Source organism: Lycium ferocissimum, chromosome 6 (assembly GCF_029784015.1).
Source record: "Lycium ferocissimum isolate CSIRO_LF1 chromosome 6, AGI_CSIRO_Lferr_CH_V1, whole genome shotgun sequence".
Taxonomy (NCBI): domain Eukaryota; kingdom Viridiplantae; phylum Streptophyta; class Magnoliopsida; order Solanales; family Solanaceae; genus Lycium; species Lycium ferocissimum.
The window spans coordinates 72,229,988-72,256,012 of NC_081347.1; the positions used below are offsets into that span (position 1 = coordinate 72,229,988).

The 26,025-nt window shown below is 35.3% G+C and overlaps 2 protein-coding genes across 3 annotated transcripts; one reads left to right on the plus strand and one right to left on the minus strand.

The window, feature by feature from the left end:
• Positions 1–1,207: 1,207 nt before the first annotated feature.
• LOC132060327 (translation factor GUF1 homolog, chloroplastic) lies at positions 1,208–15,720 on the plus strand. The gene is made up of 22 exons (XM_059453321.1): positions 1,208–1,517; positions 2,578–2,754; positions 3,299–3,385; positions 4,851–4,907; positions 5,089–5,154; positions 6,423–6,485; positions 6,866–6,910; positions 7,068–7,168; positions 7,431–7,527; positions 8,906–8,977; positions 9,494–9,648; positions 9,734–9,791; positions 10,234–10,314; positions 10,417–10,503; positions 11,781–11,852; positions 11,950–12,084; positions 12,382–12,455; positions 13,839–13,926; positions 14,493–14,570; positions 14,785–14,860; positions 15,021–15,061; positions 15,610–15,720. The coding sequence occupies exons 1-22, from the start codon at positions 1,296–1,298 to the stop codon at positions 15,703–15,705; spliced, it is 2,028 nt and encodes a 675-aa protein (XP_059309304.1). The 5' UTR covers positions 1,208–1,295; the 3' UTR covers positions 15,706–15,720.
• A 4,657-nt stretch (positions 15,721–20,377) lies between these two features.
• LOC132060328 (pentatricopeptide repeat-containing protein At4g31850, chloroplastic) lies at positions 20,378–25,487 on the minus strand. 2 transcript variants are annotated; one of them, XM_059453323.1, is made up of 3 exons: positions 22,529–25,487; positions 21,270–21,748; positions 20,378–20,774 (listed from the first exon to the last, which is right to left on the minus strand). In XM_059453323.1, exons 1-2 carry the CDS (start codon positions 25,218–25,220, stop codon positions 21,342–21,344), a joined length of 3,099 nt encoding a protein of 1,032 aa, XP_059309306.1. In that variant the 5' UTR covers positions 25,221–25,487; the 3' UTR covers positions 20,378–20,774; positions 21,270–21,341. The 2 variants fall into 2 exon arrangements, with proteins under 2 accessions (XP_059309306.1, XP_059309305.1); XM_059453322.1 differs by having other exon boundaries at positions 22,160–25,483.
• Between the last annotated feature and the right edge of the window lie 538 nt (positions 25,488–26,025).

A 26,025-nucleotide genomic window follows, 5' to 3' on the forward strand; every position in this document is an offset into this window, starting at 1 on the left:
TGTAATAACTTATAAAATTTTAGACATTGTTCTATTGTTTTCACATAAGCTTTCTAGTTTACTCAAAAGATATTATAAAGTGTGATCTAAAAGGTTCATAAGCTACAAAAAAATAAAAAGAAAGTCATTTACTAAAATTCAATATTAGGAGAGCTTGTTGATATCGGATATCAATTTGCAATTTGTGATTCTTCTGAATTTGCAAATTAATTAGCTTAGTGCATTTAACTTTCAATTAATTGAGATGTATATAATTGATCCTTCATCATCTTAATTTTTAAAAATTTAACCAATTATTAACTTTTTAATCATTTTATTACTTACATATTAGGAAAAATTTATATTTTTTTCTTACTTTATACTTGAAGGTAATATAATTTTACTAATAATCTAAATATAATTATTTTCTATGTGTCAAGGACTAAAATGATACTCCCTCCGGTTCAAAATAAGTATACACTTAGCTTTTAGCACTAGACAAACATAAATATTTTAATTAAATTACCCTTAATTAAATTAAGAAAATATAACTCTTATCTAAATAGGGGTAATTTGAAAGAAAATAATTAATTATTTAAGTAACCATTTATTTTAAACCAAAATAAAAAAAATTAGCGGACACTTATTTGAATCGGAGGAAGTACTCCCTCCGTTCACTTTTACTTGTCCACTATGGACTTTACACAATTCTTAAGAAATAATAAATGAAGTGTATATTTTATCATGATACGCATATTAATTGAGGTATAATTGCATTGAATTTGAAAAATAATTTGGAATGAGTAATTAATGCTAAGGGCAAAACAGAAAAAATAAATTATTTTTCTCTTGATATGCGAAAGTGGACAAGTAAAAGTGAAAATTTATTTATGGAAAATACTCTCTCCGTTCACTTTTACTTATCCACTATTTCAAAAATAAATTTTCATTTTTACTTATCATTTTTTGCATATCAAGATAAGACAACTTTTTTCTTCCTGTTTTACCAATAGAATTAAATACTCACTTCAAATTATTTTTTCAAATCCAATAAAAATATGCACTAATTAATATGAATAAATTGGTAAATTATACAATTTATTTATTATTTTCTTAAATAGCGTGAAAAATTTAAAGTGGATAAGTAAAAATAAACGGAGGAAATACATTTTAATTAACCAAAAATTAGAATTATGATGATAATTTTTCTATCGTTTCATCTTGTGGCTGAAAAGCCAGCGAAATGCTTCGGAAAAACAGATACACGAAGATATAGCACTTCTTCCTCTTAACTGTCTAACAGTGCGCCATTCGAAATGGCCACTGCTATAAATAACTTTTGCTGCCCCAAATTCATTCATCAATATCCAAATGCTAATAGAACTCATCATCATTATCAGCTGCACAACAATTGTTTGCATAATGGAGCTCAGTCCGTAATACTACGACGTCGTCATAGCTTACGTGTCCATTGTCAAACAGCTGCAACTGACATTGAACTCAACGCACGCGCCGCCGGTAAAGACCGTCTCTTAAAGGTGTGTTTCACGCGCCTCCTGTTTTTTCGAATTTTATTTCTATTTACTACTGACCGTATTAAACAATATTTATAATTAATCCGCTCACTTTTTGATGAACTTATATAGGGAAATATAGTTAATTTTTTGGCATAATAAATAGATAAGACACCTTAACTTGGCCTTAACACTTCAACCTTGACGCGGCACAGATAAATTACCTTGACGTGGCACATAAATTTGGAGGTGTCTAGATGATCATTTTTGAAAGTTGGAGTGTTAAACTGACACACTGGAGACGAGTTGAGGTGTCTGGATGATCATTTTGTAAGTTGGAGTGTTCAACTGACACAGTGGAGATGAGTTGAGGTGTCTGGATGATCATTTTGTAAGTTGGAGTGTTCAACTGACACAGTGGAGACGAGTTGAGGTGTCTAGATGGTTATTTTGTAAGTTGCGAGTGTTCAACTGATAGTAGAGGGCAAGTTTAAGTATGTCTATATGTGTATTTTGCCTAATTTTTTTTTTTTTTTTTTGATAAGCATTAAATGGTTATCAGATAAAAATGGTGAGTTACCTGCTATCATAGTTTTAAATTCATTGCTAGTGACTCAACGGTGTGACTTAGAGGTCGATAAAGTGGATTGAGAACCATGAGGTCTCGGGTTCAAATTCTAGTGGAGTTAAAAATACTTGGTGAATTTTTTGGTGGATAGAGTTACCTGGTACTTGTGCTAGTGGGAGGTAGCAGGTACCCGTGGAATTAGTCGAGGTGCATCAGAGGAATTAGGACGAGTTACCTTGTACTTGTGTTGGCGGGAGGTAGCAAGTACCCATAGAATTAGTCGAGATGCGTCCAAAATAGAAACAGAGACCCTATGGAATTAGTTGAGCTGCGCCCAAGCTGGCCAAGACACAACAGTTATTAAAAAAAAAAAAAAAAAAAAATCGTTGCTAATGTAAAAAAATCCTTAAGTGACTAGTGTATATAACTTAAATCCTTTGTTTTTTCACTGTTTTTTGATATTTCATGTTTTCGTCAGGTGGATGAATTGGCGTTTTCAATTTTGTATGTATGTAGGTGCCCATATCGAATATAAGGAATTTCTCCATAATAGCGCATATTGATCATGGGAAATCAACGTTGGCGGATAAGTTACTGCAGATGACGGGGACAGTAGAGAGCCGGGATATGAAGGAACAGTTTCTGGATAATATGGATTTGGAGAGAGAAAGAGGCATCACTATCAAATTACAGGTGCGTTTTGATTATTAATCCAGAACCCCAGCCAGGAAAAAATATCTTTTATTTGGTTTTAGTGTGAGTTTTTAGTAAGATTTCTGGTATAGTTGTTAACTTGTTTGATTCCAACAGGATTTCTGAAGATAGAGACAAGAATGCGTTTAGGATTTCTTATTTATGTTATGTGATGAAGTATATAGTACTACTACTTGAACCTAGAAACTGATGCTTGTTGACAGTAAAACGCGATACTTTTGTCTACATGCTGTAGTCTTTCCTTGCTATTTACAGGATTTCAGTGCGATAGAAGAATTCTTTTCTTTGATGAGCAATTGTCTCATATATGGGCTTCTAGGATAAGAGCAATTCCTGTAATATGTATTGTGACCTTCACTACTTTAGTCTATTACTTTTGCATGAGGAAGAAAGCAATGTTGTGCATAGCTCTTAGTTGCAGTTTGTGTTTTGAGGAGGTTTTATATGCTTTTGAAACCTTTTTTGTCTCAGTATTGATCATTCTGATGCAAACCGAGGAAATTTATGTAGCTTTTTGTTGCAGGCTGCTCGAATGCGTTTCGTTTATGAAAATGAACCATATTGCCTTAATCTGATTGACACTCCAGGTCATGTAGATTTCTCGTATGAGGTATGTGGCAGAAACGGTGTTAACATGAAAGTGTTGTGCTAACCCTCAATTTTACAGTATTCCAACCCTCCCAATCTTATAAATTAGAATGCATATTGTTGTGTTTTGTCAAAACTGCAAGGAATTTGTTTTGCTCCTGTACCACAATATAACAGAAGAAATTTCCTATATATGTGAAATGATTGCATCAACATCTTATATTTGAATACTTCATGTACCAAAGCTGAACCTGTTCATAATTTAAACAAAGAACATATCTTTTATAACAACTTCATTTGGTTTGTGTGTTGAATAGCTCATCAAGGATTCAAATTTTAAGTTGCTTTCACCATGACATATTCCACTTATTAGTGGTTGTTAATTTGGCCCTTTTGAAATGATTCAATGAAAGAAAACGAGATCGGAGAAGTTAAGCCTATGAAAGAAAAAGAGATCGGAGAAGTTAAGCCTACTATGATGTACAAATTTTATTGAAGACCAATAGTGTTGCTTTAGCATTTATCTAATACTTCCTCTATTCCAATTTATGTTATTCCAATTTATGTGGCATACTTTCCTTTTTAATTTGTCCCAAAAAGAATGTTGTACTTTCCTTTTTAGAAATAATTTAACTTTAAATTTTCCATTTACACTTAATGAGATGATTCATAGCCATACAAATGTCTATGATTTGTTTTAGACCACAAGTTTCAAAAGCTTTCTTTCTTTCTTAAACTCTGTTGAGAATATAATTAAATAATAAAAGTGTGCTCTCTCTAAAAGCTTAAGCTTTTAGATGAGATGGTCACGCACTTCAACATGGTATCAGAGCAGGCAGAGGTCCTAAGATCAAATCTCACCACCACCCATTATCAAAAAGAATTTCCACGTGCTTGGCCATGAAAAAGAAATCAGGCCTGCACGTGAGGGGGTGTGTTGAGAATATAATTAAATAATAAAAGTGTGCTCTCTCTAGATGGTCACACACTTCAACAAACTCCATTCCCAGTACACCGCCACTTAAATTGGGACGGAGGGAGTATAAAATACCATGTTAGGCACATCCATGCTTGGTTAATTTAGGTCGATATATTTCTGATCTTTTCTTAAAGCTTCTCTTTGGAGTTGGGTGGTAGTGGGGTAATCAAGTGAATTCGGGTCCAAATATATGCGGGTCCAACTGTAAGATACCCTACTTAAATTTGGCTTTGGAAACGTTGACATGACCTGCTGACTATTATAATTGGCGTTGAGATGTAAATAATGCATTTTCACTTAAATGTTGCTCTTTGTCTTCTAGTGACTATCCGTGTGCTTTCATCTAATCTAGTGGAATCACCCAATATGCTATAAATTAGCAGACAAAATCGACCAAATGCACAATGCATTTGTAGTGTGGCGAACATGATTGATTTGTGGAATTATCTCCTGTGAAGCACAAAACAGATTTCCATTTGATGCCATATTAATTCTTCACTAATATCAGGTCTCTCGGTCTCTTGCTGCCTGTGAAGGTGCACTGCTTGTTGTTGATGCGTCCCAGGTTTAAAAACATTTACATCCTGTATATTTTTGAATCTATTCATACCATACATATGATGATTCTAAGTTGCAGTTCTAATTAGTTGCTATAATTAATGAATATGAACTGCCGTATTTCATTTTATACAATAAATGGAGTTCTTTGCAGTGACCAATTTTAAAGTTGAGTTCTTATGTTATAGGGAGTAGAGGCGCAAACCCTGGCTAATGTGTATTTAGCATTGGAAAACAATCTTGAGATCATCCCGGTAAGTTGGTGGAATGCTAATGTGTATCATTTTCATTGGTATATCGTGACTTACATACTAAGTACATAACTATATCATACGTTTCAATTGTTGCAAATATCAGCTGATTGCTGGTGTTACAAGATTTTATTTATTATTAATGGTTTCAAGCAATTCATTATTAATGGTTTTAAATGAGCTTATTTTGTGTTTCAAAACTATTGAAAGGAAAAAGCATTGATGAAGTTATATATTAAAATGTGTCTGCATTCAATACTTGTTTAAATTAATTGAACTTGAGTAGAGAATCTTATGAAGAATATTCCTTAGGATATACAGTATTTTAGAATATACTGTGTTCAACAACAACAACAACCCAGTGAAATCCCCGCGTGTAGGTGCAGGGAGGGTAGAGTGTACGCTAACTCTACCAAGGTAGGACGGTACATTTACGAAAGACCCTCGGCTCAATAGAAAGCATAAAAGAGGTCAGATAAGGCCAAGAAAATTCAAAGCGATATGGAAATGAAAATAACGAAAGCGACTAAGCCATGATGAAGCAGTTTGCAAAGGGGCAGTGGCTATCACAGATAAAATAAGATAATCAAAGTACAGAATAACAGATAGTAGCAGAAATCAAAGCATAAGAACTTATATCGCGATAATGTGACTACTAATATGAAAGGATAAACGATACTATCTACTAGCCTTCTATCCTAATCTGAGTCCTCCATACCCTCCTATCTAAGGTCATGTCCTCGGTAAGCTGTAACTGCGCCATGTCCTGTCTAATCACCTATCCCCAATAATTCTAGGAATTTAAATACCTACTTTATTGTACATATACTAAGAAGCCCCTCTTGTATATAGTAAACAACCAAATTTCTTAAAAGTTATTTTTCTATTTTCTATTCTGACCTTTTACATGTCATATGGGCTTCTAATTTGTAGAGACCTATGTAGCTTCCATTTAAGGATTTCCAGAGGGTGTTAGAAATGCTACACTTGTCCTGATAAGGGTTTCTTAAGGGGTTTATAGTGTCCTGGGACACTATCCATTGCCTTAAGGTTTTGGGTTGGATGCACTGATTATTTCAAAGCTATGACACACTAGTTTCCTAAGTTTTTACTGTGCTCTAGATCATGCTAGGGAAGCAGGAGCATCTTTGCTCTCATCATTTCTTATCCATCATGAAGCCCCATGCTTTTGTCATTGTTATCTTCAAATCATGTTTTTCGTACATATTTAGTTATTTATTATTTACAAGAATGATGATTCTTCTTGTCAGGTTTTGAACAAGATTGATCTTCCAGGGGCTGAGCCAAGTCGTGTTTGTCAAGAGATAGAAGAGGTTGGTTTGTTGATATAAATACAGTTAGGATTCTGTGTCTGTTACTATAGTTATAGGTACTATTTGTGGTACCATTATGATTATCTGCACCACTAAATCAATATGCTATGTCTGCACCACTAAATCAATATGCTATGGCTATTATTCCTGCTACCCCTCTAATGATGTTGTGACCAGTATTACTTGATCTACATATTTTTTGCAAATTTTCTCTGAGGGTAGATGACCACTATAATGCCTTTATTGATAATTCATGTTTTTCCATGCTCTGTTGTCAATGGTTTGCTGTATAGCTGTCAGGATATGATTGAAGGAAAATGATACTTGAAGCTTCTGTAACTTCACAATTAACCATAGAATCAACTCATCTTGTTGTATAGATTGTTGGCCTGGACTGTAGCAATGCAATATACACCTCAGCGAAGGTAATTTCTTTTGTAACACTCATTTTCCATTCTTTCCGTTCAAAGAATACATGGCAGATTCTACTTTTGACCAAAGAGACGTGAATGTGAAGAAGTGATTGAATAACTGATCCCTACTACAACTTGTGGAATTTGATGTGTGTTTTCTCCTCATTAGGAAGGAATAGGTATTACTGAAATTCTAAATGCGATTGTTCAGAGGATTCCACCGCCACGTGATACTGCTGCAAGGCCTCTGAGGGCTCTTATATTTGACAGGTATATCTGATTGATAGCGCTTTGAATTTACTAGCATTAGTTTACTAGATATTCGAAAGCTTATGCATGGAAATAGTCATTAGAACTTTGAATCTTGCAGTTGCAATATGCAATGTTAATACTGGTTATTCTTCTCAATATTACTGATGCAAATGCAAGGGAAATACTAACATTGTGAAAATATTTTAAGAGCTTCTAACATGTATTGATGAAAAACTTGGGATAGCACATCATAACTGACTGAGTTCGTTCCCCTTTGCAGTTACTATGATCCATATCGGGGTGTTATTGTATATTTTCGAGTCATTGATGGGACTATTAAAAAAGGTGATAGAGTGCTTTTTATGGCCAGCGGGAAGGTATGGTTTCTTAATCATATACTTTTCCTTTTCTTTTGTACCTAATGGTCATTTGGAAAATCATCACCTAACATTTTGTGATATAGTTGCTGATTCCATGTGCTCCACTGTTGACAATAATAGTCTGACTTATTAAGTAGGCGTTTGGACATGCGAGATGAAATCAGCGTTTGGACATGCGATTTCATCTCTGATTTCATCTTCATCTCTGATTTCATCTCATGAGACGAAATCCCAAATCATCCAAAAAGGCATGATTTGGGATTTGAAATCATGATTTCAAAAAATATAAATGTGAAATTTGACCCATACGCTTATATTTTGTAAAAAAAGACCCATAAGTTGGTAGATATATTTACCAATCATGTTTAGCAACCATAAGTTGGTAGATATATTGTTCGTACCATGTGGGAGGATTACATTAAAGAGTAGTTACATTACTATTCATGTTAAATTTTCCTTTTTATTGAACTAAAGTTTGATCAATTGATGTTGTATTTTTTAGAAAGGCATTCTAGTAGCGTATTAATTTTATTATGAACTATGATTTACTCATTTGGTAAGATTGTATAAGAGTTGGGAAAATTTTGATAGTTTTCACAACTTGTGGGGTTTTTATGTTTATAAAAAAAAAAACTGCAACTTAAAAAATCCAAATTGCATGTCCAAACATGATTTCATCTCTTTCATCTCGTGATTCCATATCATGAGATGAAATCATGTCCAAACGGCTCCTAACTTTACCAGTTTAAAAATAAAAATGAAATAAAATAATAGCCTGACTTATTGTTCGTAAAGAAAGACCTTATTTCCTATCCAAGGAGAATATACGGCAAAAACAGTTCGTGGGCAGTCAACAACTTCAGCCTATGTGTGTGAAAAAGTAATCGTTTAGGGATTATAAGCCTTTTCTTGACACAATTAGGGGTTCAATGCTATAATTATGTGTGTTGAAAGAAAACTTGTACAAGAAATAGTACGCTTTCATCCCATAGAATTAGTAATTCATTGCTAGAACCTTCAGCCATCCCTTGGATCTGATAAAGTAACATCATTGACCTCCGGATGTCCTAAAGAATTAGACATGTTCTGAGATACAGCCTTACTGATGGAAAACTATTTCTATGTTTATCTTCTTCTTTGTTTCTTTTCGTTTTCTGATCAGGATCTATGTGTTAAATTTTGAAGGCATCTTTTTCTGGAGTGCCGCACCAGTCTTTACTTAAATCCTCTTTTCTTATCTACAAGATCTTTTTAATTCTTTTCCAATCTACAAGAGATGACCTTCTCAATTTTCTGGACATTTCTGTTTTCTCTTATTTGGTTGATGGATAGATTACATTACCTGTTGGCTTATTCTTAACTACAACAAATGCAGGATTATTATGCTGATGAATTAGGAGTTTTATCTCCCAACCAGTTGCAAGTTGATCAGTTATACGCTGGTGAGGTAATAAATCTTATCTGACTAATTTAATCTACTACCTCTCTTCTTATTTATCGGAACAAGATCTACTGCTTGTCAGAAGCATAATAAGCAATTATTTACCACTTCTACATTTAGAGTTCCCAGTCTGCTACAACCTTGAAAACCAAGATAGATGGATTTGATTCTATAGTTAATTATTGAGAAATCATGCCCAATAGTGACAAAAAACACTAGGTAATTTCGTCCCATCTATTTATGCCTTGATCACCAGTGTTACTCGTACCTTTACTGGTAGGAGGTAGCAAGGGCTCGGTGGAATAATCGAGGTGCTCGCAAGCTGGCCCGGACACCACCATTAGAAAAAAATTATCGAGAAATCATGGCGTCAAAGTATTGCAAATCATGGAAAAATGAAAAAGAAACTAATAATTGATTTGACAAACAATAATCATGATGGGGTACCTTCAAAACTTCATTTTAAATAGGTCGTTTTTCTTTAAGTGATGGGATTGTAAGATTTTCAGTTTATCATTTCAGGTGGGCTTTCTTTCAGCTTCCATAAGATCCGTAGCTGATGCTAGGGTGGGTGACACTATAACACACTTCACTAAAAAAGCAGAACAATCACTACCGGGATACAAGGAGGCTACTCCAATGGTTTTTTGTGGCTTGTTCCCTGTCGATGCCGACCAGTATATTTCTATTTATATTCTTTATTTATATATACATGAATTCAGATAGATTTGCCACTATAAATGGTTGTCAACATTCCTGCAGGTTTAGTGAGCTTCGTGATGCATTGGAGAAATTGCAACTTAATGATGCTGCATTAAAGGTTAAAAAAAAAAAAAAAAATTGACTTGCAATATAAATACTGACAGTTTTCCGTTGAGTTCCTGAACTTTCTCATAGCAATGCTTTTGAAAACTTGTCAAGCGTTATTTAGTCAATGTTCACAATCTTGTGCATTAGGTGTCTTTTTTTCTACTCTGGCTTTTATGATATACTCCCTATGTTTCAATATATGTTGGAAATGTTAGTTTTGTTCAGATTTATGCATTCACATGTATTCGACCCCATTATGACTATGCCCAATATTACTCAATAAATTCTGCAGATTTATGCATATTCTTGTCGAACCATTTTATCTTCCTTTTATACTTATAACAATACGTTAGAAACAACGAGAGATGCGGCAATTATTATGGATATTTTTCATAAACTTAGAAGTTGCAAATTTATGTAAAGATTTTTCTCTCATAATTCCAAATTTGCAGTTTGAGCCAGAGACTTCAAGTGCTATGGGTTTTGGATTTCGATGTGGGTTTTTGGGTCTTCTTCACATGGAAATTGTTCAGGTCAGAATAATTTTTGTCTTAACTTCACTGCTAGTAACCTGGTTATGTTTTACCTGGACGGCCGTGCTTGTCTTGTGCTTTGATAAACTTTTGTTTCACCAGGAAAGGCTCGAGCGCGAGTACAATTTGTCTCTCATAACTACAGCCCCAAGTGTCGTTTACCGAGTCAACTGCATAGATGGTGAAACTGTAACATCTCTTGCCCTCTACTCAAACTTTTTATACTGAATTGTGCCTCTTTGTTCCAATGAAATTGTCAGAGCTTAGCTGTAAATGCTGACTGTTTTAGGGGTATCATAAATGGGATAATAGTACATATTTCTGGTATGGCGAGAATTAACTGGGCATTCTTTTAATTTATATAGGTTTAAACAATTTTGTGACAATATCTGCTTGCATTTGTGAAACCATAGACTTCTGTATTCTCTCTATGCCAGATAGCATAATAGGAAATATGATAGCTTTTACCAGTAAGGCTGTACAAGAATTTCTTCCTTGTTTTATCCGCTAGTGAAAGGACGATCAGATTTTTGATGTTGTCATTTGGAGACTGATAAATGGGTTAATTAGTAGAAAAAGTTTCTGCTGTTTTAAGAGTCCCATTATCCCTTATGTCTAGCTGCACTTTTTTGCAAATTTATCATGGTTGTCAGGTTGATGAGCTAGTATTCTCTCTCTTTAAAGGTTAATGAGCTAGTAATTATACTTGCCATCTACTAAGCACAGGTCATTGGGAAGTGTTTAACCCTGGGGTTGATTGTGTTCAAGGCATTAAGATCCATTCTAGTTTACTGCAGCTGCAAGTATAATTATCTATTTCTAGTTTAATGCGTCATTTTGGAGACCTCCCCCATAGGTTAACTGTTCAATGCTGTTTTTTCTTCATAAGTACTTTCTATTAACCTGAATATTCTTGCTGTGCAACATTGACTATACTGTTGCTATGTTCTTTTTGTACAAAATATCGATTTGCACCTAACTCCTGACATAAAGAAAAGAACATACAAATTTCAAGTAGAAGACATGTACCAGGATAGCAGTTTCATCCTTAAAAGTGCCATCAGGATCAACTGATTTCTTTATGAAAATTCCAATATGCTCCTTTCTCGCAAAGTTTTATTTCAAAAATAAAAGCGTGATTTCATATTGACATTGTTTGGGACATACGGGGATAAGGGACTTTGAAGTTTTCACTGTTAGACAAGACTAGGGAGGTCTGTGTATTTGAAAATTTACAAGAGGAACTTATGATGCACAAAAAGAAAGGTCATTCTACTTGACGAAACTTTTTTTGTTTTTTTTTGAACAGGTAACAACCTTGATGAAACTTTATCTTTTAACTTAGAGTGTTGTTTTTCATCCTTTCAAGTAGTCTATGTTCATCTTCCGGTATTGCTACTTTGTAGTGGAGCTTGTCTTTTGATGTTATGTTTTTATATGCATGCATCTGATCTGATCCTATCCAGGTTGAGTGTTCAAATCCATCTTTGCTTCCTGAACCCGGAAAAAGACGGTCAATTGAGGAGCCAATTGTTAAGGTTGCTCTGAATTCACGACTCTTTGTCACATTTGTCTTTCGTATGTGGTCTCACTTCTAACTAGTTCGGCATCTGCTTGTGATTTTTCTCCCCACAGATTGAGCTGCTCACACCAAAAGATTACATTGGTTCTCTTATGGAACTTGCTCAAGATCGACGAGGAATATTCAAAGAGATGAAATATATTACTGAGAGTAGAACATCACTCATGTATGAATTGCCACTTGCTGAGGTACTATTTTGTAACTAGTTAACCAGTGCCCTGATGCAGCCCTCTTGTGGATTGTAAAAGGGGTAGGGTACAAAATACATGTCTGGAGGATGTAAAATTTTGGTGGCTGCCGTTCTGCTCACTAGTTGTTTTGGTACTTCACACTTTATGTTGTGTATTCATTTTTACAGGATTCCATGTTGATTTTTTAAATAAAGGAATAATTTCAATTTTCTTTTGTCTTTCTGTGAGCAAGTGTATCAATGTTGAGCTGGGTCTTTCTTTTTCTGGTCATGATGTGTCAATTTTCTTCATCAGATGGTTGGAGATTTCTTTGATCAGCTAAAGTCAAGAAGCAAAGGTTATGCAAGCATGGAATACTCCTTCATCGGGTAAGTCAACGTAATATGCAGTGTCGAGTCTATCTCTAATGATTTGATCTCCTAATAATCTGGAACTTACACACGCTTTCAAATATTAACTCCATGTCTTGTTTTCAATTTAAATTCTTAGTAAACAGAGTGTTCAAACTGCTTTGAAATGCTTTTCTTGAAGCTGAGGGTCTGTCGGAAACAACCTCTCTACACCCTACCCTCCCCGGACCACACCTGTGGGATTATACTGAGTATGTTGTTGTAGTAAACAGAGTGAAATCATGCTTCTAGAACAGTTGAATTAATTCAGGTAATGGACATTCAGTTGATTTGTTTTTTTTGTTTTTTTTTCCACGGTAAGGGAGACAAATTTGTATTCACTTTTGCTTTTGTATCTATCCTCTTCCTCTTATATCTGAGGAATAGGCATGATAAAGGATAACATTACGAAATCTTTTTCCACAAAAAATCAGCCTATTGGAACTTCTTTTTCTTTTGCGTAAAAGAAATTGTTAATTTAAACTAAATGATCTTGTTGCAGAAGAAGATCCGTAGTGTTGTTCCATGAAAAAATTGTAAAATTTTAATTGGTAGTTAGATATTCTAGTTGATAGTTTTAACTGGCTATTGCATAGAAGGCCAGAAGCAACAAATGCAATCTTGTTATGTTTCCGGACATCAAAATTGATGAGTCACTATTTTTTTGTGTCACGACTTTGACTTCAACATTCTAGACCTTACAGTTATGCCGTGGATTCAAAGACTTTCTGACACTGTGTGTCTTCAAATTAAAAGTTACGAACTCTTTTACATGTGACCTTCATGGTATGTCTATCTGAAGAGAGCTCACACTATTTCTGCTGCGTGTGTCAAAGGCACACATTTAGCTTGATGTTCTGAATCAGGTGCACGTTTGGTATCTTTGTCATGAGTGCTCACTGTTAAATTAAACATTTAGCTTGATCAACTGCTAAATCAATGGAATATCTGGATGCTTAAAAAGTTCTTTGCGTCGATCCTTAATTGTAAGACATAATTGGAACTTAGTTAACATATTCTTTGCATCCTTAACAGAAGTAGCAAGAATTTCCAATTCCCTAGCTAGATGATTGTTCAGTGTTCAGTTAAATCCCAGTTTTGTTTCCATTTACTTATTACTAGATTTTTCCTATATTTAGGGAAAAGTCAAACGTTTGTTTGATCTCTCTCTCTCTCTCTCTCTCTCTCTCTCTATATATATATATATATATATATATATATATATATATATATATATATATATATATATATCTTCTTTTCCCTCTTGACTGGTTGAAATGTATGATTAGTGTCCTTATTGCTGTAAGTTCAGGAAATGCAGATAACTTGCTTTTGAGATATCCACTATATTGTGTCTGCCAGGTATACAGAAAGTGATCTGATAAAGCTTGATATTCTCATAAATGGTGATCGTGTCGAACCCTTGGCAACAATCGTACATAAAGATAAGGTAACGAAGGACCTAGTAACACGTGTTTGTGCTTAAAATGGAAAGCAAATGCATGTAAGAGAAAAGAACCTACTGCATAAAGTTTCTTCTGGTGCACTTTTGCTTTACAGTTGTGACGTCGTTGAATTTTCTTCATGACAATCCTTGGAGCTTTTTCTCATGGAAATGATGTAAAAGCTAAATTCATCATGTCAGCTACAGTTGACTGCACTTAACTAGGAAGAACTTCACATGCATGCCTCATGAATATAGGTTAACAGAATGTAACTTTTGTCTTCCTCGTGAGCATTCACTAGCTACCAGAAAATAGATTGGCAGGCATTTGTTTATTGCTTTTTCTGTTCTTAGTTATTGACGGAATCCAAGTCATTTCCTCCTATAATCTTTTTGACTGTTTATTAAATCGTCAACCTATGTGCAAAAATAAAAATGATTATTCATTGAGTCTACAGTTTGCAGGTATCTTGACTTTCTACTTCATTTACCAATCTGATAGTTTATTCCATTTTATTTGAGACAAATTATTGCCTTGGCACAGCTATGAAGTAGCATTTGCATTTTTTCAGGCATATTCTGTGGGAAGGGCTTTAACGCAAAAGCTAAAAGAACTAATACCCAGACAAATGTTTAAAGTACCAATCCAGGTAGTACATCTCTTTCTTTAGTTGGTCATCTTTTGTCTTTTTGTTATAATGGAATTTTTTTAGGAGTTTTCATATTTCACAGTGTTTTTCTATTACAAGAGAAAAAGAATTCTCATTTGTTAATCTCATTCAAATGATGTATAGGAAGTCATTATGTACCTATTCCTTGTCATCCCATATTAGTTTTAAGTGACTGCTTAATTTGTCATGGCAGGCGACCATTGGCTCAAAAGTTATTGCCAGCGAGGCTATATCTGCTATCAGGAAGGATGTTCTTGCTAAGTGCTATGGTAAGATAACAAGAAGATGTTAACAGTATGATATAGATTTCAAAGTTCCTTGTAAGAATGTTCATTCTGCTGCTGATGAGAATCTAGAATTTTATGATGTTTAAAGTGACATTGTGTTTCATCTCTTAATATGTTTTACATTCGATCTCCGTTCGTGTAGGTGGTGACATCTCGAGAAAAAAGAAACTGCTCAAGAAACAGGTACCTTGCATCCTTGTTCCTAGAAACAAATACGTTTTAAGTTTTCCCTCTAATAGAAGCGGAAGATGCGGGCTTAGAGCTTTCATCCCGCTTTCCCTATTTCAATGGAAAGGGGGGAATTGCCCATCTAATAGCCCTTTCTTCGGCAACGGTCTTTCCAAGCAAGATGCACTTCTTACCGGCTTTCATCTTAATTAGTCTGTTAATCTTTCCATGCTTGGTAACTCTCTAATTCCAACGTTCTACATGGAATGTTTAAGAGCTCAAGATTCAAAGGGTATTTTAGTACATACGTGATCTTTAGTTTAAGGCCACAGGATTCAAAAATCTCTCTTATTTTCTTAAACTCCTTATCTAGCCAAACTAAGACACTTCAATTGAAACAGAGGGAGTAATATATGTGAGATGGTAATCCTAGCTTATTGTTCAAAATTTTGCTTGTGCTTGCGACCTCGTGTCATTTCTTATGGTGGTCTTTTTATTTGTCGTATGTAAACTGAAGTCGCATGATTTATGCATAATGATTTATTTATGTATCTTTTTATCAGGCTGAAGGAAAGAAAAGAATGAAAGCTATTGGTAAAGTTGATGTACCTCAGGAAGCATTCATGGCTGTATTAAAACTTGAAAAAGAGGTCTTATAATTCATTTTTAGTAAAGATTTTTGGCAGTGCAAAAACGCAGTAAAGAAAGTTGATACTACATTGATTGTAATACAAATATCATGTGAATAGCTGTAGGATTTGAGAATTTTTGAGTGTTTTGCAATTTGTGAAACACAGGATTACAATCAATGAATAGCTATTCAAATTGAGAATTCTCATTGTAGTGACTTTGTATATAAATTTTGTTAATTACAGTTAATTTTGGTATACTAATTGAGGGCAGTCTGATCATTCAGTTTATCCCAATCTGATGTTATTAGTTATTACCCTGTTATTAACCATCTATTACCAATGTAATTAGCAAAAGGTGCTATTTTACAAGGTAATTTTACAGCTTTTTGTTATCCAGCAGTGAAAGAATTATTGTGAGATACCACTAATTCAAATAGTTGATATATTCCCATTAAGAGCTGCTAAATAAATTTGGATTTTGCTGTTTATTTGTTTGGTTGAGTTGTTTGTGCCTTTGTATTCTGAGTCATTTATGCCTTCATGGACTTACGTATTTATTATGGTTAGTGATTTGACAGTGAGCTTTTGGCGATAAGCAAATGAGATGAACATTTACACCAACTAACATGGCCACCAAAGCACTTACCATTAACAGCTCAAATGGCCGGTTTTACTGACCAGAATTGGACAAATGGCCACCAATTAAATGTCCACGTCTCCAATTGGTCCCACAAAATTAAACTAACCCGACCCATTCCTTTTCAACCCAAACCCCATTCTCATATCCCTCATTGACAGAATCGAAACCCAAATTTGAATTTGAATTAGTCAAACCCTCATGCTCGAATATCGAGTGAGAAGTTAAAAAATAAACACCCCCACCCCAACACACACACCACTTGCGTGGTTTTTGCTCTTTCTCGTCTGTGAGTCCTAAGAGCTATAGTAAATCGTCAAAGAGTATAAAATGAAATTAACCTTTTCATTACGTTCATCTTCTTGCCATGCATGCACTCAAAGTCAAAGTGTCCACAATTCTGGATCCATAATTTTACCACCTCCAAACCATTAGTTGGTAGTGGAGGTCTCGACCACTAGAGCAAACCTCACCCATTACTTTCCTAATTTTTTTTCCCAATTATTGAGTATCTCGTTTATCATTTTACCCTTGTTTGTGTTTGCCAAATTAGAGATGCTAAGGGCATTGTAGTCTTAAAAAGAAAAGAAAGAAACATGGTGATTAGGGTAGCATATTGACCCATGAAAACACGATATATTCATTTGTTAACTCAACCTAATTTGACCCGCCAAATCCAGTTCATCTAAAAGGTGAGCTAAATATGTGGACCAAATTGACCCATGAGAGATATCTTGCCAATTTTCTTTTAGAAAACTTTTAATTTTGTTTGATGTGTTATATATAACCATAATCAAGAAAAAAGTTTTCTTAGTTTTGTTGGGTAATGAAGCAAATATTAAGAAAATAAAGGAATTAAAACTTGATACAAATTGAGTGGATTGGCTTATGACTTATTGTTTAATTCATCTTGACCAATCCATCTTAGCCCAACTAAACTTTCATTTATTAATCGGTTCATATTGACCCGGGCAATTCGCAAAATTGCCCTTCTTTTGGGGTGGTCTTTAAATTTTGCCCCTCATATTTGAAATGTTTAAATTTTGCCCTTCGGCTAATACCCATAGGTTCCAGGTTCGAACCCACGCGCGATCAAAATTTTAAAAAAATTCGCAAGGCAGTTTAAATTTCGCTATCATGACAGCATAGACTTGTGAAGGAATTACCAAAGTTATCTTGGACCGCATACTTATGCCTTGTGGGCGTACTTGGCATAAGTATGCGGTCCGCATAACTTTGATAATTCCTTCACAAATTTATCGGATCCGGCATAAAAGTTTGCCCATTAAAAGTATGCCCCCACCAAGCATAACTTTGTGAAGGAATTATCAAAGTTATCGGTCTACGAAAATAAATATTTGAGTGATAAGTCATAGCATGTTTTGTTACAGTTATCCCGAAAAGTGGTTCAAAATATTCATCATTCTTGTGGAAGCTTGCTGGTGTATCACGTGGAGGACCTAAAGTTTCGACATTGTGGATAGCATTTGTGTGCTTGATGACCATCTATAGCTAGCTTACTTACACTAGAATTATTGTCTTTGGCTTTATCTAAGATTTACTTCTTGACAGAATAAACATGCTCTTGTGTTGGGTGGAAATGGTACGAATCTTTGGTGCAAATGCAATTCATGATGAGGTTGTCAATCGTGCAGATGTGTTAATATTGTTAAGTTTGGATTCTCGTTTATTTTAATTAGGATGGGCATGTAGTTAAAAATTATGTGAAGAACTGACTTTTCTTGAATACTTATGCCTTATGGGCGGACTTGGCATAAGTATGCCGGTCAAAGATTACTTTGATAATTCCTTCACAAAGTTATCGTGGGGGCATACTTTTAATGGGCAAACTTTTATGCGGACCCGCGTAACTTTGTGAAGGAATTATCAAAGTTATGGGACCCGCATACTTATGCCAAGTCCGCCACAAGGCATAAGTATGTCGGTCCGCATAACTTTGGTAATTCCTTAACAAAAGTATGCCGGTCCCAAGATAGCGAAATTTAAACTCGCCTTGCGAATTTTTTTTTTAAAATTTTGATTGCGCGTGGGTTCGAACCCGGAACCTATGGGTGTTAGCCGAAGGGCAAATTTTAAAGATTTCAAATATGAGGGCAAAATTTAAAGACCACCCCAAAAGAAGGGCACTCCGCGCAAAAAAATGTATTGACCCCCCACCCAAATTGAGATCAACACGTCATTTGCTTTTTTTTTTGCGCGGATTGCCCTTCATTTGGGCTGGTCTTTAATTTTTGCCCTTCAAACTGGTAGTTTTTAAGTTTTACCCCTCGCCTAACACCCCGAAGTTGTGGGTTCAAACCCTAGCTCAGTAAAAAAAAAAAAAAAAAAATTTCGGCGAGTACATTTTTGCAAAATTTCGCAAAGAATTCTCGCCTTTTCGAGTGACAGTAGAATTCTCGCCAAGGGCAAAATTTAAAGACCACCATTTTGAGGGGTAAAAATTAAAGACCACCCCCAGCGAAGGGCAATGATTGCTAAAGTGGATCATATACGTGTATATACCCTAATGTCCGACAACAAAGACGTTTTAGTGAAAGTAATGGATCAGAAAAATGGATATTAAAAAAATTGCCCTTCGTTTTGGGGTGGTCTTTAAATTTTGCCCCTCATATTTGAAATCTTTAAAACTAGGTTCAGTGTTCGAACCCACGCGCAACAAAATTTTAAAAAAATTCGCAAGGCAAGTTTAAATTTCGCTATGCCCTGCATAACGTGAAGGAATTACCAAAGTTAAATTTATGCCTTAAGGGCGACTTGGCATAAGTATGCCGGTCCGCATAACTTTGATAATTCATTCAAAAGTTTATGCCGGATCCGTAAAAAGTTTGCCCATTAAAAGTATGCCCCCACCGCAAAATTTTGAGGGTAAAAATTTAAAATAACTTTGATAATTCCTTCACAAAGTTATGCCGGGCGCATAAAAAAGTTTGGCAATGATTGCTAAAGTGGATCATATACGTGTATATACCCTAATGTCCGACAACAAAGACGTTTTAGTGAAAGAGCAATGGATCGGGGAAAACTGGGTCCATGGATATTAAGGTTATCAGTTGAAACCCCAAAAGAGGTGGATGAATGACTAGAAAAAAAGGGCAATCACTAAAGCATGGATAAGAGAATGGGGAAGCATAGATGGTTTTAAAAAGAGATAATGATCAAAAACACACACAAGTATCATTTTTTGGTGAGTTTTCTACCCGAACTATCAGGTGTTTGCATTTCCTGAATTATCACCAACTATTTATCAAAACACCCGTCGACTAGTATCTGATGGTGCGTGGTGTACGCTCTCTTTTTTATGTTAAAAACGGTGCCAAATGACACACTCCCCGCAAATAATTAAAGGAACTAATTGAAAAATTAAGAAAAAATGGGTCAGGCATGTCTTTGACCATTATCTCTTAGTTTTTTTTTCTTGTTTTTTTTTTTCCTTGTCAAAAAAAGAAAAAAAACCTAAGAGATAATGGTCAAAGACACGCCTAAATATCACTTTTTTACGAATTTCTAGCGTCATCATCAGATACTAGTCGAGGTGTATTATTATAAATAGTTGGTAATAGTTCAGGTAAGAAACGCAAACACTTGATAGTTCAAATGTGTTATGATAAATAGTTGGTAATAGTTAAGGTAGGAAACACAAACACTTCATAGTTCAGATGTGTTATGATAAATAGTTGGTAATAGTTAAGGTAGGAAACGCAAACACTTGATAGTTCAGGTGTGTTTTAATAAATAGTTGGTGATAGTTTAGGTAGGTAACGCAACACCCGATAACCCGATAGTTCAAATAGGAAACTAACAAAAAGTCATACTTTAACTGTGTTTTTGACCATTACTTCTTTTGAAAATAAAGTTTGTAAAGCGAATCTAACAACTGAATTGACGTGATTATATAAGGTAGAGAAGCATGATGTTAGACGCGAAGCCCTTCTACGATGCACAATGTGTAACCTTTTTAAGACTGGAATGGAAGGTCCCTTAACAGATGCATTCAAGGGTTCACAGAGGCAAAACATTGGAGCAGAAAAAACTTAGATACAATAACACAATGTAAATGAGAACTCTACATTTCTTGGCAAGACTAACATTGCCAATAATAACGAATCAAAACTTTAGTAAGAGTTTTCCCTCCACATTTTTTGATTATCTACAGTTAGGCACCATGTATTCTAACCAAGCATAAGAGATATGCTACAGTTATTGCTAAGACTGCCCCCTCATTCTTACAAGATGCACAGGTATAAACCTACAACAATCAAATATTAACACTTTAGACAACATTTTGGGATTTACAGAGCACCTTACAAATGAAACCCGAAGCCTTTGAGATTCACAGCAGAGCCCAACGAACCTTGCAGACACATCTAAAAGCTGCAAACGAGTGAATAAACTCTACCTCTCTTTTCAAATAATAACGTCTGATTAACAGAAGTAATCCCTGCGGAAAAAACCAGGAAATTTAAAATTAGAAGTTTAGCCCAGCTAACTACCATCGCTGACAAGATAATAGCTTCTACTCCTTCTGTTTCAATTTGTTTTACTTTCCTTTTAAGTCTGTTTTAAAAAAGAATGCGTCATTCCTAATTTGGAAAGCCCCTTATTTCAACACCCTACATGGAAAGTTTAAGACTAAAAGATTAAAGGCATTTTGGCACATTATAAAGATTAAAGGCATTTTGGTACATTATACATATCTTTAGTTTAAAACCACAAGATTCAATGCTCAGTAGAACTAAGACGAACAAATTGAAACGGAGGGAGTATTTCTTAGGGGTAAATTTGAGAGCAGAGTATGGGATTATTTAAGAAACAAGAAAATATAGAAACTATGTCTTCAAAAACTTTTTTGCTTAGCATGTTTTGAATATTCAAAAAGTGCAGAAACGATTTACATTCTACAGCAGTTTCTTGGAGTGGTGGAATGAGTATATACCTTAGCAGCCCGAGGCAGAGCTTAGGAACTTGCTCTCACAAGCTTCACTTGAAGAACCTAAAAAGTCCGGCTTTAATTAGGTAGCTGTGCAAAAGTCCCACTATTTGGGCTACAACCCCCGACCATCATCTTCTCATAAATAGCATACGCACCATCTGGATCACCAGACTTGCTGTATCCTCTAATAAGAGCATTATATGTAAAAACATCGGGTTCAAGACCGAGTTGTTGAAGTTCTTCATACATCCTTCCAGCCTCCTCCAACATACCAGCAATCCCAAGATTGAGTATCAAGGTATTATAGGTATAAAGATTCGGGGTAATTCCTCTGCTTTGCATCTCATCAAGAAGATAAAGTGCTTCCTTCATTTTACCGGACTTCCCTAGACCGTTGATCATAAGGTTGTAAGAAATCAAATCAGGATCAAGTCCAGCTGACTTCAGTTCCCCAAAGTAGTTCAGAGCATCGTCCACCTTCCCTACAGTTAGAGGTGGCAAAATTAGCCCATGAAAACGTGACCCGCCCAACCCGCCTAAGTTTGAGCTGGTCATTGACCCGCCCATTTATTACCTCAGCCCTTCAAAACATTGGGCTGATATGCAGTCCAAATTGACCCATGAGAAATCTTGTCAAAATATTTTTCAAAAAGACATTTTTTATTTGATATGTTATATATAGCCGTAATAAAGATAAAAAATAGTGTTTAGGTACTAAAAAATTATAAAAGAACAATCAAAGAAATTAAACTTAGTAAGAATTGGTTATGACCCGTTTTTTAGCCCATTTCAGCCCAAGTAAGTTTTGGGCGGGTCAATATCCCGTCCATTTATCAACTCAACCCATTTGACCTGCCCAAATTCAGCCCAACCCGCCCATTTGACACCCCTACCTGCAGTGCATAGGCAATCTACAAGAATGGTGTACGTCTTTAAATCTGGTCTAACTCCTTCTTTATTCATTCTGTTAAAGAGATCACAAGCAGCTTTCAGATCACCGGCTTTCCCAAACCCATTTATGAGAATGTTGTAGATAGCGGAATTAGGTCGGCATCCGTATTCCAACATTTCCTCAAAAAAGTCCTTTGCTTTGTCAAAATTTTTAACCTTCAAAAGCCCATCCATGAGAGGACCATATGTACAAGGAGTAGGTGTAAACCCTAAACTTACAAGATCATAGTACAAATCTATTGCTCTCTCTACTTTATTAGACTTCACCAAACCAGAAATGAGAATATTGTAAGTTATCGCGATCGGCTTACATCCTCTGTGGAGCATCTCCTCATACAGCTCAAAAAGTTCATCAACCTTCCCGGACTTTCCGAGTTCATCAAGAAACAAATTATAGGTATAAACATCCGGAGCACAACCAGCATTTTTCATCTCTTTGAAAAGATGCCACGCCAATTCTTTAAGATGAACATCCAGAAGCCCTTCAACCAAAGGATAATATGATCTTAGCGTTGGACGAATTCCGAATGTGCTCTTGAACTTTACAAAAAGTTCATGAGCATCAAGGGCTTTCTTTTGCTTGCAAAGAACTCTAATAACAGGTACTATTATTAAGTCATTTCTGCAAATACGATTAGATGCCAGTTTTTCTGCAAAAGAAATGGAATGATCTAATTCAGCTTCACCCAAAACACCTTCCATCAGTTGTGGCCAAAAGGATCTGTCTAACCTATTCAATGCCTGGTTAACAAAACCCTCCACGACCTTAACAGCATCATTAATTAAACCATCTTTCACGAGAATAGGTATAAGAGCATATACAGTTACACAGTCAGGATAAATTTTCTTCTTCATCTGATGGAATAGCAAAAATGCTTCGGTTACCCTTTTTTCTTTAGCCAACCCAAAAATTACAGTGTTATAACTGAAAACATCCGGTCCTATCATTCGATAAAGCAACGTCAAGGCTGTATCAACCTCACCGTTCTTACAAAGACTATCTAAAAGTGTATTGTAAGTGATTGTGTTTGGAGCACACCCCTGAAGAGCCATGCTATCAAGTAACTCATAGGCCTCTCGAATCTTTCCCTCTTTTCCTAATCCAGCCAGTAAAGTGTTGTAGGTCACAACAGTAGGAGTCAGTTTCATATCTTTCAATCTGTAAAACATTGCCCATGCCTCACTAGCCCGACCATCCTTATAAAGTATGTCAATCAATGAATTGACTACGATCACATCAGGGTCACAACCACTTTCTATCATTTCGGAGAGTAATTTAATAGCTTCATCAATTTTTCCTGCATTGCTATAGCATTTCATCATCATGTTGTAGGTGATAGAATTAGGAACGTAGCCACTCTCTTTAATTCCATCAAATATACTTTTCGCCTCTCCAAGCCTTCCCATTTCTGCTATACTATACAAAGATGCATTGCAAGCAACAACGTTAGGCACGATTCCACGAGCTTTCATCTTCTCAAATGTTTCAAGTGCTTTATCAGGGTCACCTGATTTCCCATAGTAGTCAATAAACAGGATATACGTGTAAGCTGTAAGCTCAACTCCAAGAGATTCCATGCTATCAAACAGCTCCAACGCTTCATTAACTCTGTTCTTTCTTAGCAGGCCCCTAATCAATGAATTATAAGTATGAAGATTAGGTAAGATACCTCTTTCCTTCATTTCATCTAATGTAGCAAATGCTTCAGCGACCTTACCTACTTTGCACAAAGCATCAACAAGTATGGTAAAAGAGACGACATCCGCTTTATAACCATCAGCCTCCATCCTATCCAAGAAGTCCCTTACAGAGTCCAAGTCCCCACGATCACTAAGCCTGTCCAGCAAAGTGATGTAAGTCACTCGATCAGGTTTATGGGACCCACGTTTCATCTTGAAAAAGACTTCTTTAGCAATATCTAGGTTGCCAGCAATGCAAAGAGCATCAATGAGGACCGTGTAAGTAACAACATCCGGAGCACAACCTTCGTCATCCATTCTCTTTAATATAGCACAAGCATCATCGATCTTTCCAGCCCTTCCGAGCACTCTAATGCAAATTGTAAAAGTGTAAATATTCGGTCTTAATCCCAGACCATCCATCTCACTTAACAATCTCATGACCGTTTCAGTATCCCTTCTTTTACCACACGCAACCATTAACGCAGAATACGTCTTAAGACTCGGCTTAAGCTTTTCTGAAATCATCCTTCTATAAACCTTTAAAGCTTCTTGCCAAAACCCCGCTTGAAGAATCAAATGTATCAACCCGTTATACGAGTAAGCATTCAACACAAACCCCGCTTTCTTCATCCTTTCGAGAGCAAATGGAGCTTCCCGTATTCCTCCCCTTATATGAAGACCCTTAAATATAATCAAATAAGTATCCAAATTCCTATATATTATCTGTTTTTGCATCAAATCAAACACTACAGCCATGTCACTAATCCTCTCATTAACCCTCAAATACTCCAACATATAATTACATGTCTCTGTAGTATGCACAACTCTAGGCATATTCGCTACAGATTTAAACAAAGCTAAAGCCTCGTTTGGGTCCGAAAATGATTTCAAATCCCTCAACACTTCCTCAGAAGATATCCCATTTCTTGGTTTTCCATTCACCAACAAAACTTCATTCGAGCATTTCATCGAACACCTTGTGGGACCCACATTTCCCCCTCTAATTTTCTTACAATTCAACAAAGATAACGCCTTTTTTGGCTCCGAAATCAACTTCAAACTACTCAATACTTCATCAGAAGAAACCCCATTTCTTGGTTTCTCATTTACCAACAAAACTTCATTGGAACATTTCATCAAACACCTTGTGGACACATGTTTTTTCCTAGTTTTTTCACATGGGAAAAGATTCAAGTTTCTAGAACATTTAGCTCTAAATGATAAATGTAGTGTACTAGTAGATTGTCTAGTTTCAGTTACAGATAAACAATTGAAATTATTGCAGCAAATTGCTGAGGAACTAAGTATAATTACACCCATGGACAAAAAGATAGTGAATTTATTACAGCACTAATATGCAAAATGTTACATGAGAACAATAATATATAATATGAGGAAAGAAAATGGTTTTTTTTTTTTTCTGTTGAATCTTCAATTGTATTTTAGAGCAGTTTGTGGGATGAAATTTGGTGCATTTTGCTTGGATGAAAATAAGCAAAGAGTTAAAATAAAAGAAGAGAAAGGAAGGGGAAAATTGAGGTGGATTTGAGGAAGACTAGATATTTTAGTGTTGAAAATTGTTTCCTTTTTCATTGTTTTTGGTTGGTCAACAAAGAGAATGAGAACAAAACTAAAGAGATAAGCCAACACATCTTTAATCATAGATAGCGTTTTGAGTCAATATATTTATTTATTTTTTAGCAAGAATACTATTCCTTTTAATTGATCTTTGATGCTAATTTGGATTAGTCGAGCTTTCAATATCGGACATAAGATGAAAAGAAAGGATGAAGAGTACTTTTTCTTTTAATTGATCTTTGATGTTAATTTTGATTAATCGAGCTTTCAATACGAATACCAAACATAAACTGAAAAGAAAGGATTGTTCCTCTTAATCAATAAGACATCTCAGCTTCGAGTTTTAAAAATGAAGAGACATTCCTATAAAAAAACGTCTTCACTTTAAAAAGTTTTAGATGGCGCGAATTTAAATTGATCGTATTAATGAATAGCACAGCTTGCAAAAAGGTTGACATTTGTGAGTGAAATTTATTACTACTTCACTTAAGCATATTAATTTTTCAAATTTCACCAACATTTTAAATATTGCAGGTTCAATATTTAT